The 15,253-nt window shown below is 52.8% G+C and overlaps 1 protein-coding gene across 1 annotated transcript; it reads left to right on the top strand.

The window, feature by feature from the left end:
* The first annotated feature begins 3,157 nt into the window (after positions 1-3,157).
* LOC116640737 (cholesterol side-chain cleavage enzyme, mitochondrial) lies at positions 3,158-15,168 on the top strand. Its single transcript, XM_032417936.1, has 9 exons — positions 3,158-3,431; positions 6,356-6,511; positions 8,117-8,316; positions 9,203-9,406; positions 10,054-10,211; positions 13,117-13,283; positions 13,523-13,601; positions 14,111-14,308; positions 14,779-15,168. The coding sequence occupies exons 1-9, from the start codon at positions 3,163-3,165 to the stop codon at positions 14,908-14,910; spliced, it is 1,563 nt and encodes a 520-aa protein (XP_032273827.1). The 5' UTR covers positions 3,158-3,162; the 3' UTR covers positions 14,911-15,168.
* The last annotated feature ends 85 nt before the right edge of the window (positions 15,169-15,253 follow it).

The following is a 15,253-nucleotide window of genomic DNA, read 5'->3' as shown; positions in this document are numbered from 1 at the left end:
GAAAGAAGAAAACAGAAAAGAATTAACTTGAAAAGCACTGGAAGGAAATACAGGAACATGTTTTTAACCAGGGTTTGTGTTTATCTGAAGGTGGTGGGGTCACAGGCATTAGAGTTGGTGGTCCCCATAACACACCTTCGGCCCCCCTCTTTCCAGGGAACACAACTGTGCCGTGAGACTTTCTCTCTTTGGTTCCCAGAATGGCCGCTTGATGAGTTCAAGCCTGTATGGGGCATAAATTAAAAGTAGAATGGTTCAAAATGTTCCAACTTGGCCATATTAATTTAGGTGCAGATGACTGAAATGTAGGAGTGTGACAGATTTTTAGCAATATAATTATTTACTCTTGTATCATTCAGAGTTCCTCGTCATCGAGAACAGAGTTCACTCCAGCCAATATTTCCCAGGAAGGGTTTATCGGGAGACACTATAGAGTTCACAAAATCTCCGGGAGGGTGGATAATCAGGCTTGGAGGCCGAGGTGCCAGGAACGTCACCTGAATCACATCCCAGGGCTGCCTCGGTGGCCACCCACTGACCCCCACGGGGCTGCCCCGCTGCAGCTGGCCTGGGCTGGAGGTCTCTGCCATCACACGTGCCACAGTAGGGTTCACGTGGTGCTCGCCTCTTCCTGCCATCACCTTCTCAACCAAAATTTCCTGAGGGGGCATCTGATTGGGGGAGTCCAAGCTATCTTCCTGCATCCCAGTCACAAGGGACTCTGGAAAAGGGAGTTTCTGGCTTCTGCCTTGAGACCGAGCATAGAGTCCTTCGTTGGAGAGTCTCCAAAAAACCCAATCTGGGAGCATTTGTTTCTGGGCAGCCCCATTCTGGACGCCCAGCAGGTGTTGATGAAAGCTGGGACCACATTCATCCGCCCCATATACAGGGAGAGGCCACTGGCTGCCACCTGGGCCAGGGGGCGATGCTCGGGGGTGGTGATGCCGTCACCCTTGCTGGGACCCACTGGGCAAACTGCTGCCCCTTCCCAGCCAGGTGGTAGTGCCCCACACAGCTTCTCGGGGCCAAGGCTTCCAGTACCCTTCCCCGTTCTCTGTGCGGGGGTCCGGGGGGGCCGTGCTCTGCCCCTAGTGACTATTTGCTCTCCCTTGAACCAGGGGACTTCCCTCTCCTACCTTATCTTAGGAAGAGGGAGCGACACCAGCGCTTGAGCTGGGTTTAACTCCTACTCGGTGAGGCCGTGTCCTCTTTGTAAAGGTCCGTTGTTTTTAATAGGAAAAACAGTCTGTTAGAAAAAGAGGGATTTTTTTTTTTTTTTACATTTTATTGCGGTAACTTATATTCCATAAAATGCGAATATTACAAGTGTATATAGGTCAGGTGAGTTTTTACATATGTAAACGCACAGATCAAGACAGAGAACATTTCCAGCCCCCCAGCAAGTTCTCCCGTGCCCTTCCCCGTTCATTACCCCACAAGAGAAAGGTTTCTTTTTTTTTAAGACATGGAGGAAACTTTTTGAAAAAGATTTATTTATTTATTTGAGAGAGAGAGAGAGAGCTCACGTGAGCGGGGAGAGGGACAGAGGGAAAGAATCCCAAGCAGACTCCCCGCTGGGCTCAATGCGGAGGCTCGATTTCAGGACCCTGAGATCATGACCTGAGCTGAAATCAAGAGTCAGACACCGGGGCGCCTGGGTGGCTCAGATGGTTAAGCGTCTGCCTTCGGCTCAGGTCATGATCCCAGGGTCCTGGGATCGAGTCCCACATCGGGCTCCCTGCTCCTTGGGAGCCTGCTTCTCCCTCTGCCTCTCTCTCTCTCTGTGTCTCTCATGAATAAATAAATAAAATCTTTAAAAAAAAAAAAAGAGTCCGACACCTAACCAGCTGAGCCCCCAGGAGCCCCAAGAGGAGCGCTTCTAACACCACACATTCATTTCACCAATTCTCACACTTCACTGGAGCGGAGTCCAACAGCACCCACTCTTTGGTGTTGGGTTCTTTCACTCAAAGTCTTGGGAGATTTTGATTTTTCTTGTTGGTCCTTTTCCTTAGTGTTCGATAATGAGCAACCTTGACTGTAATTTAGTTTATTTCTTATAATAGTAACACATTTAAAAATAATGATAACAGTACCTGCCAATTATAACATTTTCAGAAAATACAGGTTTTCTTTTTCCAAGCAGAAAAAGTAGAACCTTAAAAATTGGGGAACTGACCCTATGGCCCAGCAATTGCACTGCTGGGTATTTACCCCAAAGATACAAATGTAGTGATCCGAAGGGGCACCTGCACCCCAATGTTTATAGCAGCAATGTCCACAATAGCCAAACTGTGGAAAGAGCCCAGATGTCCATAGACAGATGAATGGATAAAGAAGATGTGGTTCATATATACAATGGAATATTACTCAGCCATCAAAAAAAATGAAATCTTACCATTTGCAATGATGTGGATGGAACTAGAGGGTATTATGCTAAGCGAAATAAGTCAGTCAGAGAAAGACAATTATCGTATGATCTCACTGATATATGGAATTTAAGAAATAGAACAGAGGATGATGTAATGAGCACTGGGTGTTATATAAGACTGATGAATCACTGAACTCTACTTCTGAAACCAATAATACATTATATGTTAATTAATTGAATTTAAATTTTAAAAAATCGGGGAACTGTACAAAAACAGTTTATAATTATCTCTATCTCTGTCTCTATGTATCTACATATCTATGTATCTATCATCTATTATAAATAAGGGCTGCAGGGTGGCTCTCACCTCCTCCTGGGCCCCTCATAAGCACCCCCAACCCCAGGTTGTCCACATGTCCTGAGTGATGTCTGCCAGCGGCTGGGTCCCACTGCAGGGGGCAGCAGGAGGTCCCAGCAGAGGAAAGGCACAAACCTGGTCATTTCAGGGGCCTGCTAGGGCTGATAGTGAGGACAGAGACAGGGGGGGTCTCCTTGTGCCTTGGGAAGCCTTTCTGGCTGCAGAAATCCCAGACTGAGCCTTGGCACCCCAAGTCTGGGAGGGGCTGTGTGTGGGCCAGAGCCAATAGGAGAAGGAGGGAGGCTGACCGCTTTGTCAGCTCGCTTAGCCTTGAGCTGGTGCTTATAAGCTGGACAGCAGGGGCCCAGGGCCGGAGTCACCCTGGCAGGCCCACGGCAGTGTGAGCAGGGACCGTAGCCACCGTGGGGACAGCATGCTGGCCAAGGGGCTTCCTCTTCGCTCAGTCCTGGTCAAAGGCTGCCAGCCCGTCCTGAGCACCGTGCGGGAGGGTCCTGGGCATCTGAGGGCGCCCACTGGGGAGGGGGCCAGTATCTCCACTCAGATTCCTCGCGCCTTCAGTGAGATCCCCACCCCCGGAAACAATGGCTGGCTAAACCTGTACAATTTCTGGAGGGGGATGGGCTCACAGAAAATCCACTACCACCAGGTCCAGAACTTCCAGAAGTATGGCCCCATTTACAGGTAAGCCTGGCAGTGTGGGGCTGGTGGGATAGGGAGGTAGAGGGGCCTGGGAAGCTTGCTGGACTTCCCTTCCCCAAAAGTTCTATCCTCCATTCCAGGCTCTTATCTACTTTTTTTTTTTTTTTTTTTTTTTTTTTTACAGGGGGGTGGGTAGGGGCAGAGGCAGAGGGAGAATCTTAAGCAGGCTCTGTGCCCAGCATGGAGCCCAACGCAGGGCTCGATCTCACGACCTGAGCCGAAATCAAGAGTCGGACACTTAACCGACTGCGCCACCCAGGTGCCCCTGCTCTTATCACTTCTGACTTTACTCCTTCCGTGCCTGAGGACGGTGGCAGAAGGGAGAACCTTCCCAGACAGTGGGTTCTGTTCCCAGCCCTGAGGCCTCAATGCCGCTCAGATCCTACACCCTTTGAAACTTTCCTGGGGGCAGGTGGTAAGAGAGCAAGCTCTGTTAACTGCCTCCCTACAGCCATTATCCTCAAGACGCCTTGGAAGGTAAAGCTCTCATCCCCATTGTCGGAGGCAACTGAAGCTCAGAGGGGTGAGCATTCTTGCCCTGGTCACCCAGTAAGAGCCCTGTCCCGCTGGGTTGCTGGCCTCCCCCCTCAGCCCTGTGCAGATCTGGAGCAGCTGATTTTGTCCCCTCCTGGCTAGAGCTTCTCAGTCTCCAAGCATCTGCCTTGGTTTCTGCCAGGAGGAAGGGTCTTTGGCCTTTTAGCCTCTGAATGTGCTCCCCCCTGCCCCTAGGGGCTGCCCTTGGTGGGAGGCCTCGCCTGTTCTGAATTGGCAGCTTCTAAGGTGCAAAACCTTCAAGCCACAGCTGGGTTCTGTTCTGAGCAGATACTTAAGGGGGACAGGGGGTTGTGGAGGTGCCAGTTGGGGGCCAGGAGGGGACACCAGGAGGGACAGTGCATTTTACTTTAAGTGAAAGGGTCAAAGTGGGAAAGGGCATTGATAGGATATGTTGGCTAGCTTGATGGTGGGCTTGGGGCGGGAGGGCAGGTGTGTTTGCCTAGGGGTCCAGCTGCTCATTCCTCAGGGTTCCTGACTCCCCTTCCCACAAAGGCTTTTGAAGTCCAAAGTGCTTTCTACAGCTGGTTGGAGGCAGGGAGCCCTGGGGCTGAGTGCCAGGTTTGGGTGAAGGTTGTTCCTCCCTTCAGGGAGATGGTTCGTTATTCCTGCTTCCTTCCCTCCTCCTCTTCCCTTGCTTCCTCTCCCTCTGGTTGGAACTCCTTCTTTTATCAAGCCCCTTTCTGTTTTCTGAGTCACTATCATCTGAGCCTCTTGACACGTCCTTGAATTTGATGTTACTAAGCACGTTTTACAGGTAGAGAAACTGAGGCCGGGAAGGAGAAGGGTCTTGCCAAGGTCACACAGCTCATCAGGGCAAAGCCAGGGCTGTCTTTGGAATCCCAGTTGTCTGACTCCTAGTTTGGTGTCCCCGTTCTGTTCTAACTTATGGCCCAGAAATGATAAACTTCTGAATACATGTGATTAAACAATTCAAAAAATATAGGCAAGCACAAATGGCAATTGCAATCAGATATAATCCCAATGTTGATAACATTTATGTAGCATTAAGAATGTGAATATATTATGTATGCTGTTTGGTGGGGTCCCACAACAACATCTGGATGACTTCTTTCCTCTTTTTTCTCTTTAATATGATTTTAAAAGGCAGCAAGGTAGTCTGGAGTGTGGATAAGCCACACTGATTGAAGCCAGTTCTGTAAAGTGGACATCTAGCCCTCTCTGGGCTATTTTGCTATTAGATGTGATGCTTATCCATTAGGCATCATTGTTACGCATCAGATCACTGCCTTGGGCTAGATTCCCAGAGTTGGAATTGGTAATAATAATAGCAGTTCAAGGATTTTGCTGAGCTGGGGTGGGGGGTTGGAGATAGTGGTGTAAGGACACTTGGTAGCTGGAAAAACACTGAGGGGATTTTCTGGGAGGCCAGGGACAAAGCCCAAGGAGACTTGGGAAGGTAGGCTGGGGCTTAAATGGGTCAGTGGTTAAAGAGCACTCTCCCTCTCCCCTCCCCCCCTCCTTTCCTCTCCTCCCTTCCCCTCTTCCCGCCTCCCTCCCTCCCTCCCTTTGAGGAAGGAGGAGGGGAGAGAACTTGGCTTATACCTGTATGTTTTTATATTTTGCCTTATAGTGTATCTTGAATTAACTTTCTTATGCAAAAGGCAGATGCACATGAGAAGTGGACTTTTCTGCCGTTTCCCCACAGAGACCGCCTACTTTGTGACATATATCTGCACTTGAGGCCTGGTGTTTTACCCTGATTTTATCTGAATAGAGGCAAAGTGCTTTGTTGGAATCCAAGGAGAGGCAGGGTGGCCACTCCCAGCATTCCAATCCTAGAGCCTCGAAGGGACTGGCTGGCCAGGTGTCTGGGCTGCCTACCCAGCAGGCTACACTCCGGTGATGACGTGACCGTGCTGTTTCTGAGCTCTGCTGTGGGTGTGATGGGGGGAGGGTGCTGAGGGTGTGGACTCGCAGCAAGAAGAGCATGGCAGCGAGGACTTGATGGTCCTGGGGGGGGCGGTGGCTGGTCCTGGGGACATGCCCTGGTACGGCAGCTACCACTGTGATGATGAGCATAAAGCTGTCACTTACAAAATGCCTAACGGGATCACATGCATAGACTTTATCATCTTGTCCTTCAGCAACCCTGTGAAACAGGTACTGAATCCCTATTTTATAAAAAAGGGAACTGGGACTCAGAGGGGGTGAGCGCCTTGCCTCGGGTCACACAGCTGAGGAGGTTGTGGAATGGGGATCCACTCCCAGGACTGTTTGCTCTGTGCTCTAGGCCCCGAGGCGGTTATAGATGAGCTGAGCCCGGCCTGATTGCCCAGGGCCCCCTTGGCTTTCCTGGAATCCTCCATAGCCCGTCTCATCCGTTCCTCCAGGGAGAAGCTGGGCAGCATAGAATCGGTTTATATCATCGACCCCGAAGATGTGGCCCTTCTCTTTAAGTCCGAGGGTCCCACTCCAGAACGATTTTGCATCCCGCCCTGGGTGGCCTATCACCAGTATTACCAGAGACCCGTTGGCGTCCTGTTAAAGTGAGTCCTGGGCTGACTGCCGGGGGCTGGAGGGAGATGACAGAGAGCTGAGGCAGGGCCACAGCTGGGCCATGCTTGCCCTGCCCTTCCTGGCTGGGGCCTCTAGGCAAATCCCTGGCATCTTCCTGTCTCCATAAACCAGCTGATGGCAAGAACCACACTGCCAGTCTTCAGGGAACTGCTCAGGTTGAAGATCGGAACGAGTAAATAAAGCCCTAGAGAACTCCTCACTGATTGGTTCATTCATTAAGTCCCATCTTATTGAGCACCTACTATGTGCCAGGCTCTGGGGTACAGTGACAAGTGGGGCAGAACCCCGCCACCGTGAGTCTACAGGGAGAAACGTAGGAAGAAACAATACTTGTCTAAAGTGAGAAACGCAGACAAGTCAGTGTATTTAAGTGTAATGGACACCATATTCCACCAAATTGCTCATCAAGAATTTAAAATGTGCATATCTGGTGTTGCTGAGGATACAGAGAGACGAGAGCTCTCGTAGCTTGCTGGTGGGAGTGAACACTGGTGCCACCATTTCAGAAAATGGTTGGCCATTCCCTCCTGCACTTGGATATTCACCTACCTATGAGACAGCAGTGCTGCGCTCAGGGATAGACTCCAAAGAATGGAGTCCCGAGGGGACATGAGCTAGAATGTTTGCAGCAGTGCTGTTCCTAACAACCAAGCCCAGGAAACCAGTTAAATGCCCAACGGGAGTGAGAATGAGGAGGCGGGGGCCCACACCAGTCAAAGTGAATGGACTCAGTGACCAGCAACAATCCAGACAATAGTTAGAAATTTAAAATTGAGTGGATAAAGCAAATCATGACAGCCTTTTTATGAAGTTGAAAACAAATATACAGTTTTTAAAAGTATGTTTTGGAATAGCTATAGATAGAATAAAACTATATATAAAACAAGCAAGGGCATCAGGCTGGTGGTCCCTTGAGCCAGGGAGGCAGCAGGTGAGAGGACCCGGGGGGGCGCATCTAAGTTACTGTCAAGTTCTAGTTTTTGTGTTGCCTGGTGAGTTTGTGATAACATCCTTATAAACAAGCAAAGCCCTAAAACTATAAAGAGGGCTTTGCAAGGATCTATTTTTGAGTATGGGCCACAAGCTGAGGTTTATTATTAACCCAATTTTCAGGACACCTGAGATCCCCCACCAGCGTTAGTAATGGGACACGTTGGGGGTGCGGGGGAGGAGAGATTGGTCAGTTGTGTCTGTGCAGAGGTCAGAAAAGGTGACAGAGAGGGGCGCTTGAATGGCAGGAGTTGAGCATCGGCCAGGAGGAAGGGGAGGGCATGCCTGCAGTGAGGCAAACAGTAGAGGATTTGGAAGTTACTTCGAGGCTCTAAGAATAGGAGTTCCTGGCCACAGCAGCAACAGAGGGAGTGGAGGAGGGTGGGGGTTTTGTTCTTCTTCGCCCTCTTTCTTCCTATCCCCTCCCCCAGGCCAGGCAGCAGCTGGGAGATGGGAGGCCCAGGGTGTTGGGGGTGGAAGTGAGTGCAGGGCTCTGAGCTGTGGCTCAGCCATGTCAGCCCCCTCTGGGTTTGCCAGGCATGGGTTTTGTGACCATCAGGGCCTGAGGGCCTGTGTTTTCCCAGGAAGTCAGGAGCTTGGAAGAAAGACCGGCTGGCCCTGAACCAGGAGGTGATGGCTCCAGAGGCCATAAAGAACTTCATTCCCCTGCTGGACCCAGTGTCTCAGGACTTTGTCAAAGTCCTACACAGGCGCATCAAGCAGCAGGGCTCCGGAAAGTTCTCAGGGGACATCAGTGACGACCTGTTTCGCTTCGCCTTTGAGTGTAAGGGGCTTGTATCTACCTGGCGGTGGTCCTGTGGGTGGGAGAACCCAGCCTCCTACCTTAAGACCCAGCATAGACCTTGAAGAAGCATTGGGATTGGCTTCTGGGATGAGCTGCTGGACACATCCTCTACCTCTCTCTCTCCTGGGATGTTCACCTTCGAGGTCTGGGAGGGGATGGGAGGGTTGGGTGGTTAATCTAAACTGGGTGTTTGAGGATGTGTAGGAGTTTTACAGATAGGGTAAGGAGGTCAGGCAGCAGGGGCAGAGGGAACAGCGCATGCGAAGGTCTCATGGCTTGATGGGGACCATGGGATCACTGAAGGGGATTTGGGATGCCCAGAGTTTGGTATGAAATCAACCTTCAAATTCCTGACCCAGTATGCAGGAAACACTTGGGGTGGTTGTGACTTCTTAGGTCCAGCCCGAGTGGGTCGTGGATGGTCAATTACCAGGGATTTGTGTCCCCTAGTCTCTCGTCTGACCCGTTTCAGGAAATAGCCAATTTGGTCAATTATGGATGAGAAATCTATCTCTCTTCTCAGGAGGAAAGCCCAGAGGCTGCTCAGGGTGCTGGTGGAGGGGTGGGGGGAGTAGTCTCAGCCCCTCCCTGGCCCTTTCCCAGCTCTGCTGGAGACTCTGCTTCCCACCACGCTTTGTAGGGTCTTCCACATGCCCCTCTGAAGGATCCCAGTGGTTGCCAGAAGGCAGTTTTCCTCAGGCCCTCGATTTCAGCCTTTGGGGACTCAGGCCTCAGTTTCTTTACTGAAGGAGTCTGAGGCTGGGTGCGGGAGATCCTATGTGTTGGCGGGGGTGGTGGTGGGGTTCCTGGGGCTGAGGCCCTCATATGGCCAGGTTGGAAGGGGCTCTCCTGTGTCCCTCTGCAGCCATCACCAACGTCATGTTTGGGGAGCGCCTGGGGATGCTGGAAGAGAGAGTGGACCCTGAGGCCCAGCGGTTCATCGACGCCGTCTACCAGATGTTCCACACCAGTGTCCCCATGCTCAACTTCCCCCCAGACCTGTTCCGTCTATTCAAGACCAAGACCTGGAGAGACCACGTGGCTGCATGGGACGTGATTTTCAATAAAGGTGAAGGCTGCGTCCTGGGTAGCCAAGTCTGGGGGCCAGGAGAGCCCTATCCATCTCAGAGGGTGGGAAACTGAGGCCTGGGATTGGGGAGAGAGAGAAGTAAGAAGCCTCTGTCCTCTAGTGGGCAGGGAGGCTCCAGAACTCCTGGCCATGGTGGGCTATAGGCTGGCTATTGGAGATGGTTAGATTTTTCTGGAGAAAGAGGATCAGAGATGTTCCTCATATTCTTCCAGAGGAGCCCAGGATCCCCAGAGGGTTAAGGACCTGTGCTTCAGACACAGCTGTGCTCGGTGACAGATTAGGACTTTGGTGGGAGAGATCGGTAAGGCAGGGTAGAGAAGGTTGACTGGGTGTGGTGCTGACACCAGACCTGGAGTCAAGTCCACTCTGCCCCTGACACCCCCATGACCTTGGGCAAGTCACTACCCTCTAGGACTTCTGTTTCCTTATCTGTAAAATGGGGATGACATCACTCACCCCCTAGAACTGTGGTCAGGAATTAGATGGTTACGAAGAGCTCAGCAGAGTGTGTGTGCTCAGTAAAGGGGCCACTAGAAAGCTGGGCTCCTGAACCCCCAGCCCTTGGTACCGCCTCTCACCTTCCCTCCCACCTGCAGAGAGCTCACTTCTTTTCCCCTCCTGCACAGCCGAGATCTACACCCAGAACTTCTACTGGGACCTGAGGCAGAAGAGAGACGTCAGCAATTACCCGGGCATCCTCCACCGCCTCCTAAAAAATAACAAGCTGCTCTTGGAGGATGTCAAGGCCAATATTACGGAGATGTTGGCTGGGGGTGTGGACACGGTGAGGCGGTCCTCAGCACGTCCTGTCCCTTCCTGGGCCCCGTGCCCCTTCCCTGCCACTCCACCCTGTCGCCTGAAACCCTACCCACGTGGGGTGGGTCTCCCTTTCCTGGTTGCATTTCATAAATACTGATCTCCTAGAAGGGTGAGGTCATATCCGGCCCCCATGGACCATGCCTTGAGGCCGATCCGCCATTTTTTCTTTGCCCGTGAGAAGGGAGCGACTAGGTGTAGGGGCAGGCTTGTGCGTGGGGTCTGTAAGGGAGAAGCCCTCCAATCACAGGTGGAGAGCACAGCACACTGGATTCAGGAAGGCAGGCAGGCCCCCCGAAGAGCTGGGAGCCAGTGGAATTTGCCCCGGGGTCTTGTTGCTGTCTCCTATCCTCCCCCTTCCAGACTCAGTCCCCCAAGGCACCCCCAATGCCTGAAGGCATGCTCTGTGGTGCCTCCCTCAGGTCCTCTCCCCAGGCAGGACAGTACCCCAGAAACTTCTGGAATGTCAAAATGTCTCTGGCCTGTGTACCTCCCTTTTCCCAATATCATGTTGCTGTGAGAGCGAGGGTTAATTATTTAGTTTATTGATTATTAGTTGGGATTCAGGCACCGAGACTATAAAGATGAATATGAGAGACCTCAAATGTCCCAAATGGCTCAGAGAGGAAGGGCATATTAGTGTGCTGGGGCTGTCATAACAAAGTACCACACACCAGGTGGCTTAAAAAACAGAAGTTTATTCTCTTGAAGTTCTGGAGCTGGAAGCCAAGATCCAGGTGGCTGGGTGGGTTTCTTCTGAGGCCTCTCCATGGCCTGTGGATGGCTGTCTTCTCCCTGTGTCTTCACACGGTCGGTGTCCAAATCTCTCCTTCTTATACGCATACCAGTCCCATTCATTAGGGCTCCCCCATAGGACCTCATTTTACCTTACTTCGCTCTGTAACGGGCCCTATCTCCCGATACAGTCACATTGTGAGGTCCTGGGGCGGGTAGGACTTCAACATGTGAGCTTGGTGGGGACACGATTCATCCCGTGACAAGGAGGCAGCATGCGCACAGATGACCAGCGCACGATGGTGTAGCGCTGGACGGCCAGGCACGGGCCGGGGACTGAGGGCGCTGAGAAGAGGGGAGAGAGAACATGGCCTTGTAGGACAGGGAGAGTGCGCCATACAGGAACTGAAGTTCAGCCTGTGTCTTGAAGGCTGTTGCTGGGAGGAGAGAGGAGCTGGAGAGTTTCGGGACCAGGAAGAAGTGGGTGTCAAAGCCCCCATGTTAATAACATTCTTTCCTAGGTGTCATCTTTATGCTGTGCTCTAATAGAGGAGGGTTGGTCTATGGGACAGGCTGCAGACGAGCCGTTGAGCATATTTTAAACATTGTCAGTTATGTAGAAGACATCTCCCAAACCACTGGCCCGCACCAAATCACCTATCCTTAGGTGGCATTTATTAAGCCTGTCCTATATGGCAGGCAGGGGCCTAAGCTTTTCACATGTATTAACTCATTGAGTATTCACAAAGAACACTGAGAGATATGCTACTATTATCCCTCGATTTTAGGTGAGGAAATGGACACAGAGAGGTTAAGTCACTTAGTCAAGGTCACACAGCTAGGAACTTATTTGACTACTTTATTAAACAAATATCTCCTGAGTACCCACTCTGTGTCAGGCCTTGGAGGTAATAGGACAAATACACAGGTGTGCTCCGAGCCTTAAAGAAAGAGTACATCCTTGCTTCTTAGTTTGGGGAGGGGGATTCTAGAAAGAGGAAACAGCATGAGGAAGATTTCTGGGCTTCAGGAGCTGCATGTAGCTCGGTGCAGCTAGAGCTTGAGGTGCATGTTGGAGAGAGGTAGCAGTGGGGCTGAGAATGGTAGGCAGGTGTTGGGGGGCCCTGTGGGTCAGGCATGAGCTTCTGGGGCCAGGTAAGGGTTTTAACCTGAGAGGTGACTACATGGCATTTTTTCCCGAGTGCTCCTGCTGGGAGGAAGAAGGAGAGTGTCCAAACCTCTTGGACAAAAAAATGATCCTTGGTAAGATGACATGTCCTGGCCATAGGAGGGAGGGCGGCTTCAGCCTGGGGTCCCACCACTGAAGAATCTGGGGCTGTGGGGCTTGATGAGTGACCCTCATACCTCCAGCATGGTCACTGCCTCTGGCTAATAGCGAGATGACCTGGTTCATCTCGGGATATGCACACGCTAATTGCGACACTGTTGGGAAACAGGTCTGGCTGTTCTGGTTTCAGTATCTTTGGGCCTCACTTTATTTTACGCTCCCACAGGCAAATGCTGAGGTTTGGGGAAGGGTTAGCGGGAGAGGGATGGAATGGCAGTCATTTGGGAGTACCACCGTTACAGAAGTAGGGTTTGGCTTCCAAAGCCCTCTGGGTCTTCTGGAAGAAGGCATTGGCTGTATGGGTGACTCTCCCGGCTGGGGAAACAGGTGGGCTCTGGTGACATCAGGGACGAGGACAGAGACAAGTGCTGCCCCAGACATGCCTGTCCGGGGGGGTGAGGAAGGCTTTTTTGGACCCTTGCCTTTAGAACTATGTGTTTTTTTGTTTTTTTTTTTTAAAGATTTTATTTATTTGACAGAGACACAGCGAGAGCAGGAACACAAGCAAGGGGAGTGGGAGAGGGAGAAGCAGGCTTCCCGCTGAGCAGGGAGCCCGATGTGGGACTCGATCCCGGGACCCCGGGATCATGACCTGAGCCGAAGGCAGACGCTTAACGACTGAGCCACCCAGGCGCCCGAGAACTGTGTTTTGCTTTTGCAGATGGTGGTCTCTGGATACAGGGATGAGGGTGGGCAGATTCTTAAAAATGAAAATTTAGCCTGGGTTTAGAGGCCTCAGGAGTGATAGGTCCTCCTTGTCTTCTGCTGCCCCTCCCCCACTCCCTGCCAGACGTCCATGACTCTGCAGTGGCACCTCTACGAGATGGCACGCAGCCTGAGGGTGCAGGAGATGCTGCGGGAGGAGGTCCTGGCGGCCCGGCGCCAGGCCCAGGGAAACCTGAGCACGATGCTGCAGCTGGTCCCGCTCCTCAAAGCTAGCATCAAGGAGACACTGAGGCAAGCCCGACCCTCCCTGCCTGCCCGCCTCATCCCCCAGATCCCTGGGCAGGGTACGAGGGAGGGGCTTGGGAGCAGGAAGCGAGAAGTCCAGGCAGACAGCTGGGAATGGGGAGGGAGGAAATAAGAGTTCGGGTTCTGTCTCCAGAATCCCCCCGGGGTGCAGTAGCTGGGGCTGAGCCACCATGCGAGGTGTCCAGGCCTCAGGGCTTCAGCTCCTGAATGCCTTCCTCTGGCAGACTCCACCCCATCTCCGTGACCCTGCAGAGGTACCTTGTAAATGACTTGATTCTTCGGAATTACATGATTCCTGCCAAGGTAGGTGCAGCGTGTGTGGGGGGGCTGCCAGCTCTGCCAGTCAGACAGGAGGATGGGGGCGGACTGTGGCTGCACGCAGACGGTGGCGATGGGGGTTTCTGTCCCCTCTTTCTTCCTGGAGCTGGCTGGTGTGGTCCTTGACAGCAGCAGTCCAAGTGTGAACGAAGGGCAGGGGTACTGGGCATAGTGGGTGGCGATCTCTGGAAGGTTGCCCGAGTCCAAGGTTAGGAGGGAGGCCCCATGGGCTGCCTGGGTCTCAGGAGCCCCCTGGGGCTGAGCAAAAGGCAGACAATCCCGGGGGCCATCCCCGGCCTTGAGTCTTTGGTCATGTCCACATGATGGGCGAGGCTCAGGGAGGGCTGGGGCCTTTTTCAACGTCGTGCAGCAGGGAGCGTCCTGTGCCGGGAGGCGGGACAGCCTGGCTGGGGGTGGGAGCGGGGAGCTGAGTCATCCTCCAGGCTGTGAGTAGATGAGGCCTATACTCAGGCCTCTGCCCACCTTGTCCCCAGACATTGGTGCAGGTGTCCACCTATGCCATGGGCCAGGACCCCACCTTCTTCTTCAATCCGGGCAAGTTTGACCCAACCCGATGGCTGGGTAAAGATAAGGACCTCATCCACTTCCGGAACCTGGGCTTTGGCTGGGGTGTGCGGCAGTGTGTGGGCCGGCGGATCGCTGAGCTCGAGATGACCCTCTTCCTCATCCACGTGAGTCCAGCCGGGGACATCAGGGCAGCCTGAGCTGGCCGTGGACCGAATGAAGGCACTGACCCTCCTACTCCCACTTCTGTCCAGAGCCCAGGGAGTACAAGGCTGGGGACATCTGTCTCCCATGACTTGCCCTCCTCCTCCCCCACAATTTTGAGCTAATCTGCCGTCTCCTCTTTTGGGCTAATTTGCTTATTACCATTGGTGTCCCCTGGCCATCTGTTCCCTCTAAGTGGTGACAGGATGGATGTGGGGTGGGACGAGGTTTTGTAGAAGCTAAGGTGAATCAAGGGGACAAAGCACTAGGGGTGTATTTTCACGCACTGTGCCGGGTACATAGGAGCTGGCTGTTGAGCCCTTGGAACTCCTTGAGTCAGGCGAAACAGGCAACACCTACAGGTGAATGAGCCTGGCCCGGGGGGAGACAGCCCCTCCCCATCTCTCCCCTAAGCCCACCACCTCTTTCTCAGATTCTGGAGAACTTCAGAGTTGAAATGCAACATCTCAGTGATGTGGGCACCACATTCAACCTCATCCTGATGCCCGACAAGCCCATCTTCTTCACCTTCAGGCCCTTCAACCAGGACCCACCCCAGGTGTGATTAGAGAGGGTGCGCATCACCTCTGCCACCCATCAAGCCAGCAGGGGTGCTGGAGGGAGGCCCGAGGGGGTGGCACCCCTGGTGGTGTCTGCTCGTCAGCCCTCGGTCCCCCTCCCCTGCTCCTTTTGGACCAGCTCTGAGAAGAGAGAGTTGGTGCTCAATGGTCAGCTGCCCCAGCTCAGCCAGGGCACCCCTCTTTCCCGCCACCTCTTCCCCCTCTCCGCCTGCCCCAGGGGGGCAATAAATGGCTGAACTACGTGAAGTGTTTTCATTTCTATCTGACCCCCAAGGTAGCCATCACTCCTGTGGAGATGCTCTCTGGCCTGGGTCAACAGTGGGATCT

Source organism: Phoca vitulina, unplaced genomic scaffold (genome assembly GCF_004348235.1).
Source record: "Phoca vitulina isolate PV1807 unplaced genomic scaffold, GSC_HSeal_1.0 scaffold20, whole genome shotgun sequence".
NCBI classification, from domain to species: domain Eukaryota; kingdom Metazoa; phylum Chordata; class Mammalia; order Carnivora; family Phocidae; genus Phoca; species Phoca vitulina.
The sequence above is the reverse complement of the archived record's forward strand: the minus strand, read 5'-3'. Positions and strand labels throughout refer to the sequence as shown.

Bases quoted from the DNA above. Each gene is read 5' to 3' on its own strand.
- LOC116640737 (XM_032417936.1), top strand. From the start codon at position 3,163: ATGCTGGCCAAGGGGCTTCCTCTTCGCTCAGTCCTGGTCAAAGGCTGC. The intron at 13,602-14,110 runs GTAGGTGCAGCG...CCTTGTCCCCAG, and splicing joins ATTACATGATTCCTGCCAAG to ACATTGGTGCAGGTGTCCAC. The intron at 14,309-14,778 runs GTGAGTCCAGCC...CCTCTTTCTCAG, and splicing joins TGACCCTCTTCCTCATCCAC to ATTCTGGAGAACTTCAGAGT.